The sequence below is a fragment of the Amia ocellicauda genome, chromosome 7, assembly GCF_036373705.1.
Source record: "Amia ocellicauda isolate fAmiCal2 chromosome 7, fAmiCal2.hap1, whole genome shotgun sequence".
Lineage (NCBI taxonomy): Eukaryota > Metazoa > Chordata > Actinopteri > Amiiformes > Amiidae > Amia > Amia ocellicauda.
Genome location: NC_089856.1, coordinates 35175884 through 35194593, shown reverse-complemented (window position 1 = coordinate 35194593; position 18710 = coordinate 35175884). Strand labels below are relative to the sequence as shown.

Below are 18710 nucleotides of genomic sequence, written 5' to 3'. Positions count from 1 at the left end.
CACCATCAGTTGTGTGAAAGTTATTTATTAAAGGAATTCTACTGACAAATATAATTTATTTTTCTAGCTGTGGGCAATGTCAATAAATCTATTCCAGGCTACTGCTTAATTTATTTACAGAAGAAAATGTACAGATGTTTTAATTATCAAGTAGAAAACTGAGAAGTTAATACATTTCTGAATATTGTTATTATTAGGGTAGGATTCACTCTCCAATGAAAATTAAAGTGAAAGCAATAGTTATACTGATACCATACACTAAAAATACTCAATAATTCTGTACATCTTCCAATGTGAATATTAAAAAAATATATATTTTAACTTGTCCATCAAGATACTACCTATTGTTCATTCCCCAATACATATTACAGAAACTATTGACTGCACAAGTAATGAAAGAACTGCTGTAACTCATTCAGCAGTGGCATCTAAAGGACTCTACAACTTTCCCAAGTAGATCTTGTTTCTTTACCCGATCAGATTGAATTTCTGCCATAGAATCGTAGGTTTTCCTTTTTCTTAAATTAAGGTTAAGAAACACTGTTGCAACTCGATCTTCTGAATTTCAACAGTGAGAGGTTTCAGAGATTCCCCAGTTCTCACCATCCAAAGGTTTAAAATAGTTGATATCAAAATAAATTACCTTATGATTCCTCCTAGTAAAAGCAATTATGTTAATCAGTGATTCGAACTACTATCAGGGCAATCTACCTTTCCCCACAGTCTTAAAACACAGTCATTTGAATTGATTAATTGCTAGAGCTCAAATAAATCCAAGGCTGAAGATAAACCAATTTTTCAACTCAGTGGCTCAAGATAAAATGTCTTTTGTGTACCATATTGCGGTACCATACATCAGCCACAACATTTTCCCTTGACTTAGTGTGGTTCAAGTATGTATTAATATATGTGCATATTTGCAAGGCCCAATTCTATATGAAAAATATTCCATAGATTTTATGTCTGAATGAAAAAGCAATATATATATATATATATATATATATTTTTTTTTTTTTTTTTTTTTGTATAAATTCATGATAAATACATGTATCTGTGACATGGAATCTATTGTTAAACAAAGGGAATGACATAGATAGGATTAATGATAAATCACATTAAATGGAGTTTTATTTTACCTGTTCATGCTTCTAATGTCTTTGCAAGACAGAAAACACACCTCTATTACGAAACATACGGGTGGTTTTCTATTAAGTTCCAGCCACAACAAACAAGTCCACAAATATCTGCTGCACTGCTGCCACCTCCTGGATGGTAAAGCACACTGTATCCCAAATACCATCTCACATCAAATTATTTAGATGGTGAGAATAGCGATCGGAATATACTTAATTCTCACAGGAATTTCTTGCCCTTGTGTGTACAGAACATTTTGCACTTCTGAAAATGTTTTTATACTAGAGGCTGTTCGTATTAAAAGCATGAATAAATAGTTTAAAAATACATGGCAGTGATAAAAATGTATATCAAGGGAAATGTATTTTCTACATTTCTAGCCACATGCATGTGCTGTTCACATCAGGAAGCATCTCCTTTAAGAATAACCCCTCAAAATTCAATTTGCAGATACACAAAGGACTTCTGCAGCCTGTGTAATTACCACAGACATATTGGAAATCTGTGATAACAAATTATCTTTTGCTATCGACAGCAAAATTGATAAAAATAGCCACAGATATTTACATAGTTTAAGCATGTTTATTTAAATGATTTACAGTTATTTCAAAATCTACAAAAACTTCAAAATGCAATTTAATGGTCAATAATGGCAGCGATATCTTAGTTTTAGGTTTTTTTTTATTATTCATCTTTCTGTTAATAGTGCTTGGCATAGTCCCCTGTTAATTAAGGAAAGCTTAAAGATATTTTTTTCCTGAACTTAATTTGGACATGAGAAGGTACAATCTCCAAATCCTTCTAGAAATACAGTGAACTATGTTAGTATAATGCTGTATTTCTCAATCAGCCTACAGTGCCGATTCAGAGCACAGTCTCACACCTTTGGAAGCAATTAAGAAGATTAAACCTGCTATAAGAAACCATTATAAAACTTATTATCCAAATTTATTCTGTCATCATGTCCGTGCCCTCTGCACCAGTAGCGTCTTCAGAGATCTTCAGGTCCTCCAGCATCTCCATCAGTGAGATCCTCGGAGCGCCGTCATCATCCGTGTCACTTTCCACTGGGATTTTAGACGCATCTGGAAAACAAATGTTAGTAATTCTCCATCAAATACAACTGCTGAATGCACGGACATTCTTTGACTGTTATCCACAGCGCTGATTCACATTATGCGGGGCAGACACTTTGTTGATGCAAACCACTAACATACAGACAAGGTTTATATAAACTCTGCTATACTTGCTTTTTATTACCCTCCTCTATTTGCTAAATGTTTGGAGAACCTAAACCTTGCAATCACAAAGCAGGTCAATCAGCCCATCTTGTTTAGTTGCTAGTAGCTAAAATAAATGTTTTTGCTGTTTACATGTCATATAAAGTGGTGAATGATTTGGGATTTTTGGGGGATGTGGAAGTTTTGGTAAAAAAAACATAATTCGTGGAATGCCTCTGCTTACCTCGGAAAATGTTGATGTTCTTTCTAAGAGCTTCATCTTCTTCAAGGTCTTCCAGAAAGTCCTGGTATTGTCTGAATTAAAAACAGCCTCTTTAATTATTATACATACAGTAAAAGCAACAGGTTAACAAGTCATATAAAAATAAATACATTTTTCTAAGAGGAGACTTGCACAAAGCAAAGTATCACAACCTTCAAGCAAACACCTGCATAGCTTTCACAGAAGTGAGAATACTCATGACCTCAGTGACCCAAATAAATAGAGTAGGAAAATTAGAGGATACTAAATCTAGGAGACACTAATTGACAGACCTCTCATCATCGGTGTCCATGCCCTCACGATCCTTATCCATTTCTTTCAGCTTCCAGTTTCTCCGCTTTTGACGCCTGTTTCTGTCATAGCTCTTCTTAATTAGCACCTTAGGTGAAAAAAACTAAAACTTATTTCCATTCTACCTTTATTTTCACATCATATCAAGAACTGGTGATAAACAGCTCTGCAAATAACTTGTGCAGGAGAAAGTTAATATTACCAATTTCATTAAGTCTTGATAACAGCACAATTAAAACTAATAGATCCATACAGGGTTTCAGTGTACTACTTTAATCTTATGCTGTAGAGTCAGAGACACACTCCAGTGTAAAAAATATTGATTTGCCGTATTTCAAGCCAAACTGACAAATCTGTTTTGCATTTAAACTTTAATAACTACATCCACAATATGAACAATGATGTTTGTGCTTGTTTTGTTAAACAGGCCATATATGGTGCTACACTCTTCAAAGCGTTCTCTGTAGACTGTGAGAACAGTCAATGTCTGAATAGTGTCAATGGCTGTAAAAGTCCACAAGAGGACAGCATCGGCTTACAAATAAGACCTTAACAGATGGGTAACTTGTGTTTTGCAGCGTCACATACATGAAAGTAAAACCCTAAAACCTAAAAATAAATCTGCAACCATGTGTAATTAAAAACTTTACACGCATTTGCACTTTTTTCAGAATATTAAAAGAAAAAGAATACCAGAACCAAAACAATCTTAAACTTACCACATCAGGTACATGATGAGGGTTCATCTTGTTGACAAATTCGTCATTAACGTTGGCATTTGCAAGATCAAACCTTAAAAGAATTGAAAATCAGAAAGTTTGTACTTGTAATAATTCAACATTTCAGACAATATCTTAACAAAACGGCTTCAAGCAACGAGCTGAACGCAACGCTACAAATATGTCATTTTCTTGTAGTGGCTTAAATATGTTGTTTTCCCCACACAGCTTGAGCAGATACCTACCCCAGAACAAGGTCTCCATGGTTGAGCAAGTGTCCCAGATAGGTCCAGCAGTGGTACTGCTGGTTTGTGTTCATCTCAGAGGTCTTCTGCACCCACACTTCTGCCAGAGTGTGCTGCGATTGAAAGAGAGAGGTCCTTCAGAACCATCTAACTCAAATATGTAACCAAAGTACACTACAGTGGCTTTGTAGCTTTTTCGTCTCGGCTCATGTTGCACAGTATAGACATGAATGTGTGTACTTGCCACATTTTATCAGTTCTTTCCCTAACAGAATCACATTAAACATTGATTTGTTCTGTGTTTTACCAAGATAGATTGTGCTCTCAACTGAGGTGTGACTGGAGAAAACAAGTATGAGCATGGCAACCTGGTTCCTTTTTCCTCATGCCACTCAGACTGAAATTACCCAACAAATCCACTGAGGGGCGCTCAACATAATTTGCAAAGTTGGTTATGGCTGCAGTTAAGAGCATTGCAGTCTGCAACCTTTTCAGAGTTCAAAGATGCATTTCCAAGCTGATGGAGGGAAAAAAAATTACTTTGTTAGATCTCATGCCAGCTCCAGCTCCCTGCTTGCGATCTCTGATGATTTCTATATCCATCACAATAAACTCCTCCAGCTGCCGCGGACTGCACAGACTGCTGAACGGGTATCGCCAATAGGTGCTTCCATCAACCTCGGCAACTAGGCGCAGAATAAAATGGCAAAATTAATTTCAAAATAACAATAATAAAGAAAAAATAAAATACCCCAAAATAATCTCACTCCTTTTACAGAAATAGAAATTCACTGACTTGCCCAAAGGGGAAGTCAAAACAGCCTTTCAACTTCTTGGAAAAGTATAATTAATATAAAACATGTGTCAAATCTTAAAAACGTCAGGAGAAGAGATTATAAAAGGCACGCTTTGCATGACTGGGACCAGATATGGCTGGAATAAATATTTTTCCAGCTAATACTGTACATGTGTGTCAATTCCATTGTTAAATATAGAGCTGCAGCAGGGCATGTGCTAGCAATATGAAAAGTTAAATTGCAGTTATGACACAGGAACAAAAACTGCGGTACATTACTTAAACGAACATGCCTTACAAACCACAACCTTGTAAAGAGAGTACTTAAGTTCACACAAAAGTTTATTCCCACAGATGTATAGGACTGTATACTGAACAGTCTTTTATACTGACCCAAAGGTCCCTTAACACTAGAAGTGCCAAGCCAGTCAATTTGACCGATTTGGTTATTAAAATTTGAATTACTCTGTGTTCCTAAATACACTGCGCATACCCGTTCTTGACTTTCCTTAATGTATGTATTAAACATGCCTACGGCATTTTAGCTGGATAAACTCGAAAATATATAAGTTATAAACACATTTACCTAGAATAGCCAAAATCGGGTTATTTTGACTGGTCATTTAAATACATAATATCTCAAAAATAACACATAATCCTGCCTTCCCTTTACAATACAGTCAGTCTGGCACTCAAGTGGCGATTTCTACCTGTCTACAGTCTTTCATGTGCTTGAAAAACTTACGCATTGTACAGCATTACAGGTGTTTTCTTACATTGTAGTCAGATTGAGTGGATACAGTGATTACCCGCAAATAAACATGGATTGGAAACAGAGATTGAAGAGAGTGCATTTTGGACATGCCGTGTATATGAACATGACTGATTCAGGGGCATCAGTGAACACCATACCAGTTTGTGCCAGTGCTGTGAAAACATTGTAAGTGAAACGCCAGGTCCTAATGGCACAGAGTGCTTTTACTCTACTGATCAATATGCAATTGCTACTGCACATAGTACAGAGTGCAATAGCGCAGACACATCGCATGCAAAATATTGATTCACAGAGATTATCAGCGGAGGACCATTTATTGCGATGCTATATATTCTTGGAGAAAAATAGTTGACCTGGTGAAGGCTTTCAAAATACAGTTTGAGGGACGAGCTTATGCAGGGAAAGTGCAGAAACGTGTCCTGTGTGGACTGTACAAGCTGTCAGGTACGCAGGCTAAATATATAGTAAATTGTTTCTTGAAGTACAAGCAGTGTATGTTTAAAACAAAGTTTACACTGTTGAAAATGTTTACTTTAGGGTTCAATTATGTTTTGATAAATGCAATAGTTATTTGTGAAATATAAAATATTGCTTTTGAGCATTATTCCAATATTTATGTTTATATATGTTTCATTCTCTTATTGTATGCTGTTTTTGAGCTTTTTGCTTATTGTAGGCTATATAGTTATTCATGTTTTGACTGCAGTGTGTGCCTTTAGAAAAAAAGTGTGTTGTTATTTATAGCAATAATATTAAAGTTTTATGATCATATTTCAATTTAAATACATTTGTGCTATGTAAATGTTGGATTTGAAGTTGGTTTTATACGATGGTTTGCCTTTGATTGTCATATTGCAGCTGTTACAAAGACATATCGGTTTCAATGACTGGCTATGGCGCTTGAAGGTAATTCAAAATGTCGGCGCTTCTAGTGTTAAGAGATTTCAAAATGTGCTCAGTTTTTTGTCAACAGAGAAGAGGTTTTATTAAAACAAAAATAATAAAAATAATAATAGACAGTAGGGTAGTACAGCAAATGAAAGAGATGATTCAGCTAAATAGAACAAACTGTACGCTGCCTTTAGTGATTTATGAACCGTTTGGTCAAATTATAGCTCCCACATTGGTGACTTACTTTGCAGTGTGTTGGGGTCGATGAGGTGAATGGTGCTGGTCACCCTGATGCACACACAGATTTGGCCCATGTTTCCAAGCGCCTGGGCCAGACGAGGTGACAGACACACGATGTTATCCTGGAGGGGCAGAAGCCAGCTGCTTGATTACCACCAGACAACATCTCTGCCTTCCCCGCTGTGCGTCAACCACAGCCTTGCAAAATTAAAGTACTAAGCAATTTAACTAATTACAATCAGAAGCCTGAGCTGACATCAGGACTAGATTAGACAACAAAAGCAGATGATGTATTCAAAAAATGCATGGGTCTGTATTGTAAACATATGCAAGTTTTAAATTTAGATATTTTCAATGCAATGTTTTTCTCATGCAGTCATGTTTTAAAGGTATTCTTAAAAGAAATAATGCAGGTGTACCTTACAGACTGGTACAATTTCCACAGAGAAGGTACTTTTGTAGTTAAACGTGTTAGAATGAATATCATGGGATATCAATCGTTGGGATGCTTTAGACCTTTAAACAAAAACAAAGGAATAAAAAGGAAATCAATCAATTGTCTATTCACTGTCTAATGAGCAACAGCTGCAGTATGCACATGTTGTGCATGCTGACAAAAGCGAACCATTAAAATTATCTGTAAAATTTTGTGGAACTATTTCAAGTTAAATGCCTGATACCACAACTAGAAAATATCAGGGACCATAGTAATAGGGGCAAACACAAACCCAATATGGTTCTTTTTAAAAGGAGAAAGAAGTGCTTATTAAACAATGAACTTTTTCACCCATTTACCTGCATGGGACTGTGCACTGCAGGAAATCCATCATTTTTTGGGCATGTTGCTTTGTACCATAGTAGAAATCAATTCCATCTGTGAAGAAAGTAATCAGACACACAGGTTGTCATTATCATAGTATGTGATGAGAACCATTACATTGCTTAAAAAAAGGAAAGCAACACAGTAATGTAAACCATATTAAGAGCTGAAACAGATTGTCAAGATCTTTCATAATTTCAACCCTGTAAAGCCATACTAAAAATGTAAACAAAGGAAAACATTCTAAAACCTTTAAGTTTTAAAACAATATACAAATGTTCAACAAATCTGGTGTCATTCATGCAAAACAATTTATTGAAACAAAAACAACAAATTCGTTTAACTTCAGCTTATTAACATACCATGGATTTCCTTAATGCGAAGTGAATTCTGATGCAATTTGTGTTTCAGAATCAGCTGCTCCAGGTAGAAGAATGTCTTCTTATGAACAGTCTTTAAAAAAAGATTAGTACAATTTCAAACCACTTAGGTATACAGTGCATCCAGAAAGTTTTCACAGCGCTTCACTTTTTCCACATTTTGTTGTTACAGCCTTATTCCAAAATTGATAAAATTCATTATTTTCCTCAAAATTCTACAAACAATACCCCATAATGACAATGTGGAAGAAGTTTGTTTGAAATCTTTGCAAATGTATTAAAAATAGAAAACAAAAAAAGCACATGTACATAAGTATTCACAGCCTTTGCCATGACACTCAAAATTGAGCTCAGGTGCATCCCGTTTCCACTGATCATCCTTGAGATGTTTCTACAACTTGATTGGAGTCCACCTGTGGTAAATTCAGTTGATTGGACATGATTTGGAAAGGCACAAACCTGTCTATATAAGGTCCCACAGTTAAGAGTGCATGTCAGAGCACGAACCAAGCCACGAAGTCCAAGGAATTGTCTGTAGACCTCCGAGACAGGATTGTATCGAGGCACAGATCTGGGGAAGGGTACAGAAAAATGTCTGCAGCATTGAAGGTCCCAATGAGCACAGTGGCCTCCATCATCCGTAAATGGAAGAAATTTGGAACCACCAGGACTCTTCCTAGAGCTGGCTGCCAGGCCAAACTGAGCGATCAGGGAAGAAGGGTCTTAGTCAGGGAGGTGACCAAGAACCCGATGGTCACTGTGACAGAGCTCCAGCGTGTTTCTGTGGAGAGAGAACCTTCCAGAAGAACCTTCCAGAAGAACAACCATCTCTGCAGCACTCCACCAATCAGGCCTGTATGGTAGAGTGGCCAGACAGAAGCCACTCCTCAGTAAAAGGCACATGACAGTCCACCTGGAGTTTGCCAAAAGGCACCTGAAGGACTCTCAGACCATGAAAAACAAAATTCTGTGGTCTGATGAAACAAAGATTGAACTCTTTGGCCTGAATGGCAAAAAGGGGCGAAGGTTCATCTTCCAACAGGACAACGACCCTAAGAACACAGCCAAGATAACAAAGGAGTGGCTACAGGACAATTCTGTGAATGTCCTTGAGTGGCCCAGCCAGAGCCAGACTTGAACCCGATTGAACATCTCTGGAGAGATCTGAAAATGGCTGTGCACTGACGCTCCCCATCCAACCTGATGGAGCTTGAGAGGTCCTGCAAAGAAGAATGGGAGAAACTGCCCACAAATAGGTGTGCCAAGCTTGTAGCATCATACTCAAAAAGACTTTAGGCTGTAATTGGTGCCAAAGGTGCTTCAACAAAGTATTGAGCAAAGGCTGTGAATACTTATGTACATGTGCTTTTTTATTTTTAATAAATTTGCAAAGATTTCAACCAAACTTCTTTCATGTTGTCATTATGGGGTATTGTTAGTAGAATTTTGAGGAAAATAATGAATTTAATCAATTTTGGAATAAGGATGTAACATAACAAAATGTGGAAAAAGTGAAGCGCTGTGAATACTTTCCGGATGCACTGTAGCAAACATATGAAGAAAAAGTCACATCTGACACTAGTACTGTGCGAAAGTATTTAAATCACTAAGACAAAGCAAGTATTTTTTTTTCCTATGGTTTTATTACTTAAAAAGATGGTTTCATAGATCTAGATTAACACTTATTTTAAGTAGGGTAATTCAAGACTAGAACTAATCTATGTCTGTGTAACCACCTGAAAAAAGAGTATAAAATGTTATGATAGCAATAAAGAAACGGAGCAAAAGTTGATGGTTTTATGTTTTACACTTGCAGATCAAAGCTAAAATGACAAACCTCTAGGAACACGTCTAAAATTGGCACAAATTTTGTGTTTGACAGGCTTAGCTATAATTGAATTCATGTTGAGAACTGTCCCGTTATTACATTTTCCAGTGAAAGCAGATGGACTGCTAAGAAAAAGGAATGGAAAAAGGTGGATCAAAATAATCCCATTTAGACATGTAACTACCAAAGGTTTTCCTTTTTGAACATGTGAATGGCACCCCATTGGAATGTATACTCAATTTTCTCATATGTCAGTTCAGCCACCATGTCTGTCGATTTACACAATATAAAATAACAATATATGATATCCAGTGGCTGGCATTGCCTTATTTACAAAATCCTAGAACTAAACCTAAAACTCTGCTGTATGACTCAATTACCCAAAATGCTATGCATAAAACAGATTAACCCATTCTAGCTAGTCTTTTTCGGAATCAGCAAATATTTGAAGTGAATATCTGTCTGCTGGGAGTCAGTGTGATGGGTAGATTTCCCAAGATTGAGAGCTAAATGACTCCAGATGGTCAATCAGCCAGCTGACTGCATGAAACCCACATACTTATAACATATATGAATCATGCTTTTTTCCATGTTTGTTTTCTATATAATGGAATAATACAGTGACTCTTTTCAAATATTCCCCCCTTCCCATTTTTTCCCCACACAACCTTTTTTTAAGATTACTGACCTTCTGTCTGACTTGCACCACTGCCTTCCAGAAATCTTTAGCTTCAACGCGATGACAGTCATCACACATTTGTGACTGAGTGACAAACTCCACAACAAACACCTGCTGAAGAATGGCTCCATTCATGACCTAAATATTGAGGATAAAAATAAGATGCAAAATGTCAGTTTGATCCTGTATAATCACAAAACGCACAAAATAAAAGCAGTTTTAAAAGGCTTATGAGCAACAGAACAATGGATACATTAAAGCCAATAATCATTTTACTTTGATTGCATGTCCTATATTACATTTTAACTCACCTCTTTTTGAATCGTTAGCTTCAACTTAATTCTCTTTGAATGCGGCTCAGTCCAAAGGAATCCTGCATCAATCAAGCGCACCTTTAAAAGAAAATATTTTAATCTCCGAACGTGTGGCTACTGTGACAATAAAAACGAGAGCAACCCACCCATATTTAGCTCAGTGTGAACGTGTGAATCTTCCAAGTTGCTTTGTAAATTGAATTAAAACAAGAAAAAAAGCCAACCCAGCCTAAAGCACTTACAGAGTTAACTCATCTTACCCTATTCATTGAGCCCTTCAGCTTTTTGAGACACAAGGCAAGAAGTTCTCTGGACTCCAAAGCACACTGTATCCATGTTCCTGGAGGTTGCAAGTACCTTAGAATAACAAACCACAGAATTAGAAAGAAAATACATTGAAACAGATGTACTATAGTCCTTTTTAAAGTGTTATTGATCTAACCTCACCTTCATGTCTATCACTGCTGATCACATAATCTCAGTTATTCAATTATACTGCCTCAATCAACTTTCCTTTCTAAATGCTTTTTACATTAAATCACAACAAACGCCATGCACAATACATCTTACAACACATTAAAACGTGAACTAAGCAAAAGACAATGAAAATATACCTTTCACACTGCTTGCAAAAATGAACTGAGACTTGCTTAGGGATCCCTTCAGTGATGTCAACCTGGGTCCTCAAACAAGCAACACACATGTTCGCTGGATTGGGAGCGATTGGGATCCCACATTCACAACACAGGCTACACGGGAACACAAAAAGTCATACAAGCAATACTGTTATTACAACTAATTTTCTTAAACTACAACAATGATCACTTTTGTGTAAACATATACTTACATGTTTCCCTGGCTGTTGCCTGCGGGTGTTTTCATATACTCCATCGCCTAAACTCCTCACTCTATAGGCCTACACCTCTAAATAAAATAAAAGACAAAAGTTATTTACAATTAAAGAAATTGCCTACGTAAGGTCCTATTGCTGTACATGCACGAGGGTACGAACTACACTCTAGGATCTGTTGTTAAGTTATTAATGACAGTACGTTTGGTCGGGATCATTTCTCTAAAGTCTAATAACGTGACTGACACATGCCAGTTGTTTTAATGGTATAAATACACAATCATATGCGATATTCGTTGATCCACATGCCTTCAATCTCTCCACGTTGCTCCCACAAGTAAGAAGACAGTCTGATGACGTAGTACCCAATTCGCCACAATGAAAAGACCCCTTCATGTTAGTATAGTTGTCTTCAAAGTGCCTGTACTATTTATTTTTCGGAGGCATGAAAACCAGACACATGTATAATAATACTAATGCTACCACTACTACTACTACAACCAATAATCATCATCATCATCATCATCTTTGACCAGTTTAAATATACCCCATTTATTTATTGATATTAATGTTCTCTTGACATTGTGCAATTAAAATAATGGAAAGCAATTACGTTTTAAATAACGTATTGACATTTTGCTGACAGATTTATGAAAATAATGTAAAGTAGTATAACATAGAGATGCGTATTCTTGGTAAAAGTTGAATTGTATGGTATAATGTAATTCTATAGCCTATATATAATGGTAGTAGTAGTAGATTGAATGTGGCAGGTGCAAATAAAACAAAAAACTGCAGAAAGCCGTTCACTTGCTCTATTGATTGTACGTATTTCTTATTATTATTCTTATTATTATTCTTATTATTCTTATTATTATTATTATTATTATTATTATTATTAAATCCTTAACATCCACACAACTTTGGCAACACAATTAACCCTCAAAGCTGGCAAAAATAATACCAGGGATAATAGGAAATCATAGCAAGTGCTTGTTTCTTAAATCCATTATAAACGGGTTAGCTAAGGAAATTGCCAATACAAACGTATTTCTGGATAGTGCAATTCAAAAACCAACAACTCTACCGATGATACATGTGATTGTGGAATTATTTAATGGTGTATTCGTGCTTTTCAGTAAATGGGAAACGAACATATTGGACTAAATCTATATTCTTCCCATCTTGCCAACTGTTCCTTATCGCTTGCCGTAGGGAAGGTTGCCTGTAGAAAATGCCAAACACAATATTGAGGGGCGACATTTCAGTTCTGACTTTACGATGTGCGGGCGCTAGTCTTGAGAAAAACGACTTTTGGTATTGACTTTATTTTTTAATACGTCTCATATCCCATCTCGTCAAATAAATTCCGTGTTTTTCTAGTATAAATCGGTCGGCTCCCCCCCACGCCCCGAATGGTATGTTCCACAGAGGAAAATGCCGCAGCAATGCTCTGACAGTTAGCAGTGGGAAAGGAGGTGCTGTGTAGTGAGGGCTGCTTTCTGCGGCTAAGCGGAGGCATTAACTTGCTGTCAGAGGGGTCGGCGAAAGCAGTCATTCTGCGTGGATGTCAAATAACGGTTTCTGCTCCCTGTCAGGTGGTCGCAAACGATTTATTTTTTTCCATGCCGGGTCCCCTTAAGTGCACTGCAGCGTAAAATGGGCATAATGCAATGGGAGCCTTACTGTGGGGCAGTTTCCTATAATTTCATTTTTGTGCAGCATCAATGCTATGAGCTGCAACTCCGCTAATTCTGCAGTGTCTCCGGATCCCGTCCTACACGGCTACAGCTGCAGCATCACCCGTGCAAACGGATGCGCTGCTCTGCCTTCAATTTCTTCATATCTCTTTAGATCTTTTTTTTTTTTTTTTTTTAATGATCATTATCTTTATTTCGCTGCGAAGAATGGACTGAATCGTGTGGAGGAGCTGTCGCCAGTAGCGTTTTTGTGTGTATAAATGATAGAAGATACAATGACTTTGTTGTCTCTCCTGGGTCGGATCATGCGTTATTTTTTACTTAGACCAGAGACCTTGTTTCTGCTCTGCATCAGCCTGGCTCTCTGGAGTTACTTCTTCCACACGGACGAGGTGAAGACCATCGTCAAGTCGAGCCGAGATGCTGTGAAGATGGTCAAGGGAAAGGTGGCGGAGATCATGCAGAATGACAGACTCGGAGGTCTGGATGTCCTGGAAGCTGAATTCTCCAAAACCTGGGAATTCAAAAGCCACAACGTAGCCGTGTACTCCATCCAAGGCAGGAGGGATCATATGGAGGATAGGTTTGAAGTCATTACCGATTATGTCAACAAGAGCCATCCATCCATATTTGGCATTTTCGATGGTCACGGCGGAGAGGTAAATATGCCATAGACTGATCTACTAGTAGTATGTTTTAGTGGTTTGTTTTGTTCATGATCAGGGATTGCTTTATACCTGGGAAGTGATCAGGTGTAGATCTATAGATGCTTCCTATACTGCCAAGTTGTTGTTTTTTTGCATGGGTAAGTTTTAATTTGAACAGGAGTAATTCAAGTTATTAAAGCTGTCATTATTTGAACCATTCCACAGCTGCACCAATTGCTGGGATGCATGGAGGATAAAAACACGCACACGGTTGTCTTTAAAACAGTTTTTCTATCTCTATACCCTACAAGCATACATGCATTTGTTCAATTGTCTGCTGTAGCTATAACCTTTAAAACAATCTAATCTTATGACGACTTTCATTTTCAGTAAGTACGTTATTACACTTTCATTTCAATGAATGGATACTAAATCCAAGCTGCACAATCTATCTGCATTATTACTTGCCAAGGGTCAGGGAATTCCCAAGGTGCCAGATCCCAATTGTCTGAGAATTTAAAATGTCCAATTTCCACTTCCATCAGAGCAAGGAGCCATCTGTCGTTTAGCTCGCCTTCATTTGAGTGGGACCATGCCACAAAGAAAGACCATGGGAAATAACAACTTGTGATTCAGTTTGAATTTTCCAACTTCTCCAGTATGGCGAAAACCTTAAAGTACTGAAGAATAACATATTAGATTCTGTCTCTGATAGATTGTATTTCTAATTACAAAGGAAACCTGTATGTGCCTTTATCTAGTGCAAGTGTAGTGTTTGGCTATTGTGCCCTTACAGTCCTGTCCCTTTTGTTAGATTTGGCACAGTAAATCCCAAAGAAACCTATGGTGATGGTGTATCACATGTTGTATTGGTTTACTATATCAATCTTATTTCCATGGTGTCAACAGAATTACAGAAATGCTCCAATTTGTAATGAAGATTGCATTTAGTTTTTTTTTGTTTGTTACAAATACATGCTCTTTGCTGAAGGATGCATATGTTGTATTATCAAGGTTAAAAGCAAATAAACATTGTTACACTTTAGAAGTAATGACAATCGTCTTCAGTGTTGCGTAAAAGTGATCCTGTTGATAACAAACTACTGCAAAATATCCTATACATGAATCCTATTTAAAATTGGAGATTTGTTTTTAAGGACAACATGTAGGCCTAAGTATGATATGACTTTTTAATATTCATCTGAGTGTCTTTGATTATTATTGTTCTTAACTTTTAATTCTGTTGTAAAATAAGGTCTTGGTTTGTTTTCCTGTAAAGACAAAGTGAATAACAAGCAGGCCCACAGGCTAGTCAACATATTTTTTTGCAAAATTGTAATTCTAGTTCCAGAGTGAATTTAATTAATTTTAACATCCATCTTTACACTATATCCAGGCTTTATGCAAAGTTTCTACTCAAGGATGTCAGAAGCTGCCTCTGGCGTTTTGTGGAAAGATTAGCAATGCATGTCTTACCTACATTAAAACATTAAGTGTGGATTTGATCTGTGCTACTGTAGATATAAACAGGAGTAGAATGCAAAAAAAAAAAAAAAAAAAAAAAGCCAAAGCTTTGACTAGATAACTCAAACATCAGAACTGTCTGTTTGAGCACAAGGAATTATCCCTGAAGGACATTGCACATGACACAAATACATCAGTGTGCTATATGAATGATGCACTTTAAATTATACGTGACGTGTGCACTTAGAAGTGCTGATAAATCAAAGTTCAGGCAAAACTACTGAATTCTAGAAACCTAGTTAAAGGAGGAAAAATTCTGAACTTAAACAAAACCGCCAATTAACACCAACAGTAACATACATGTAAGCAGTCTTAAGTAGGGTGAAAAATCAACATATTTTTAAATCATTCTAAATAAGGATTTTATCATTATTTTTAACATTTAAGTTAAATGCATTGCTTTGAATTATAATTTTTCAATGAATTGCCTTCAATTTTGTTATTATATGACAGCTTTGAAATGCTAATTCTAAATTGCATTTAGTGAAAGCGTGCTTACAGAATGGGTGTGACCCCTTTTATGTATTTCTCCATTGTGTTCATAACAATGGGTCTGGTCCAGGAGTAGGTATGGGGGTAGGGAGTGAATATGGTTTCATTTAAAGCTGAAAATGACCTGTCAGAACACTAGCCTTCCTCCTTCATTTTATGCAACATCTGAGATGTTATCTATATATTTTTTGGATATTTCCTTTGAACTTCCTCTGAAGACTCTACTCCTTGGTGATGACACACCATTAAGATTTCTCTGTTTTCAGATACTCTCTACAATCACACGTGTATCATTGTGGTCTGTGTGCCTCTCTCAGCTGGTGGGCTGGCTTACGCTTTTGTTTGAGGGAGGCAGTTGTAAGGTAGTGATGAGGATAATGATTCAAATTTATCATGGCGCTGAAATTCTGCCCGATCTCATCAGCTGTGACCTTGTTGCCAGTTTCACAGCCGTGTGAGCAACTGCCATGCCCAATTTGACATCAAATTATGTGGAGAAAGTCCTGAATGCATCCTTATTAGCCATCATATTTGACAACCCTGATCTTGAAAGGCATACCACAACCCAGGGATTGAAGTCAGGTCTACTACTGTAAGAAGGTAGTAGGATTTTTGCTTGGTACTTTGCAAATGCATGGCAAGCTAAAGTGTGTTAGTATGCCAGACGAAGAAAGCTGTGTTTTTAGAAAGTTCATTTCTTTCACAGGCAAAGGCATAACGAATATATTCTTTCTGGGTCAATGTTTGCAGTCCAATTCAGTTGTTCCTTACAAAACAACTACTTCTGCTTATGTTATGAAATCATTGTTAAAAGGGGCAGAAAATTGCAAAAGGGAGTTCTTCAAAAGGTATACTTCCCTAGCATTGTAACATATTACATTTTACATAGTTATGCAAGTGCTGTATGAAGACTGGTGTTTGTTTGGCCTTACTGTTACTAAGTAATAGTCCAGCATTTCTTTCTTTAATGTGTTTTACTTGACAAATGTTGATCTTCTGATGGCAGTACTGTGTTGCATTTGTCTTTTAAGGTGTTTGATTGCAAGACAACCAACATTACGGTTAGATTTTGCTTCAAAGTGTAGCTTGTTAAGATTTCTTCATGTAGGCAAGGGCTTTATATTGCCTGTGGCTATGAAATGCATCTTTTCAACACAATTTTGAGTTATTTTAAGGTATTGACAGATAACAAGCTTTCAGATTACACAGCTGGCAATTACAATTAATTTTGTCTTAGTTTTTAATTTGCTGCAGGATAGTCAATGGGTGAAGTGATAGTAGTCTACAATATGAATTTATCTTCAGCTAATGAGCAAAAGAATATTCCCAGTTGTTAACTAAATATCTTTCTGAAACATACCCTGTGCAAAATCTATAATCAATAGATCTAAAATCCCAAATAAGATCCCCCCGACCCCCATAACACCATAACTGTGTTTCCACCTACAGCTGCACAAGGAGGCACTGATAAGACAATATCTTGCTATTCATTGCCCAAGACATGCAGTCACGGATTTAAGCAAGGAGTAAACATCTTTTTGAAGGTATTATTCTCCCTTGACATTTTAAACTGTGAAGAGCATTGCGAATAAAGCTTTTGATGGAAAGAAAAACATGTATTTTCTCCTACATGCAAAGGACTCTTCGTCATTTTAATCTGAACTACATCTTGTTAGACTTCAGTAATCCAGTGATGGGTAGATTAAAACGCCGTGATCCACTTATTCCAAGTCTTTGTTTGGAACCAGGAGAGCACTTCAGTCTTTTTACTGTGCAGTTCCCATTTTCGTCTGAAGGTCACTCGTGCTTTTATACAGCCTATATATATTTTGTCTGTCTTGCAGCCTAAAAGAAATATTACAAACTCGATGGCAGGCAGGAACCACAAGGTTGGCATGCTATAATTTTTACATAACTGCTACAAGGCAACTACAAGCAGAGTGCATTGCTTCATTTGCATATAAATAACATCATTTGGTTAGGGCCATAGTTATGCTGACCATGACAAAATTGTCTTGGCATGAAATCAATATGGAATTAGTGAAATCTTTTCCTACCTAGTGAGTGAGTCACCCTCATTAACCCCCTGTGCTCATGCTGCTTTCGAAGAGCGAACTGCCGAAAAGATTAAAATGAGATGTTGTTGGTTGTTTATAGGGTAGTTTACCATTGTGGGTTCTTGTAAACCATTAGAGTAGTGCAATATAAACAGGAAGTGCAGCTGAGAGAACTCCCACTACTACCAACAACTAAGACGGACAGAGTAAAAAATACTTGTATGTGCTGCGTGTCAGGTGTTAGTCAGTGAGGCACTATAGTTTACCATGTGTTTTTTTTTGTTTGTTTATTCCTACAGTCATTGTTGTGCATCACATAAATATGTGTTAGGAAATCTGTGACAGGTGACCGTAAATGTACTCCCTTTTCCCCACGGTGCATAGGTCTGCATTTTTATTCAAGAGCCATTCTTGCCAGAAACCTCGAACTTTGTGTTCAGTGCCACTATAGAATGTAATTCTTTGCAAAGAGTAGGCACAATAGCGGCCTTTCAGAACGTTGCAGTGCATGCATTATAGTATTTCAAATGTGAACGGTGTTGCCTTCTAATGGAAATACTTAACACCTGCTCACACACTTTGGGCAGAAGCGAATTTTGAAAACCAGTGGATATATCGGAGACCTTTTGGTTTTACATACTCTCTGATTTTTGAAACCTATACATGAGGCAGTCTACTTCTTGTTTTAGGTTTGTTCCCTCGCTATTGTGCGTGTAACAATAAGCACTGTAGAATTTTAATGTTATATTTTGAATCCATTTGTAATTAAATGAAATGTGACCATTTTGCAGGTGGGTAATTTTCCCTTGGTGCAGCTTACTTAAA

General features: G+C 36.9%; 2 protein-coding genes across 2 annotated transcripts in view; one reads left to right on the top strand and one right to left on the bottom strand.

Annotated features, from left to right (window-relative positions):
* Positions 1-1702: 1702 nt before the first annotated feature.
* Positions 1703-11856, bottom strand: nmd3 (NMD3 ribosome export adaptor). The gene is made up of 16 exons (XM_066709371.1): positions 11775-11856; positions 11463-11539; positions 11230-11364; positions 10876-10972; positions 10613-10693; positions 10311-10439; positions 7777-7867; positions 7390-7468; positions 7014-7110; positions 6599-6716; positions 4433-4578; positions 3893-4005; positions 3648-3720; positions 2910-3016; positions 2599-2669; positions 1703-2219 (listed from the first exon to the last, which is right to left on the bottom strand). Exons 2-16 carry the CDS (start codon positions 11504-11506, stop codon positions 2083-2085), a joined length of 1518 nt encoding a protein of 505 aa, XP_066565468.1. The 5' UTR covers positions 11507-11539; positions 11775-11856; the 3' UTR covers positions 1703-2082.
* A 1001-nt stretch (positions 11857-12857) lies between these two features.
* ppm1lb (protein phosphatase, Mg2+/Mn2+ dependent, 1Lb) overlaps positions 12858-18710 on the top strand; it is a 55084-nt gene continuing 49231 nt past the window's right edge. Inside the window, exon 1 of the mRNA XM_066709369.1 lies at positions 12858-13824. Within this exon, the coding sequence (XP_066565466.1) occupies positions 13426-13824 (399 nt within the window). The 5' untranslated portion in view covers positions 12858-13425. The remainder of the gene's footprint in view (positions 13825-18710) is intronic.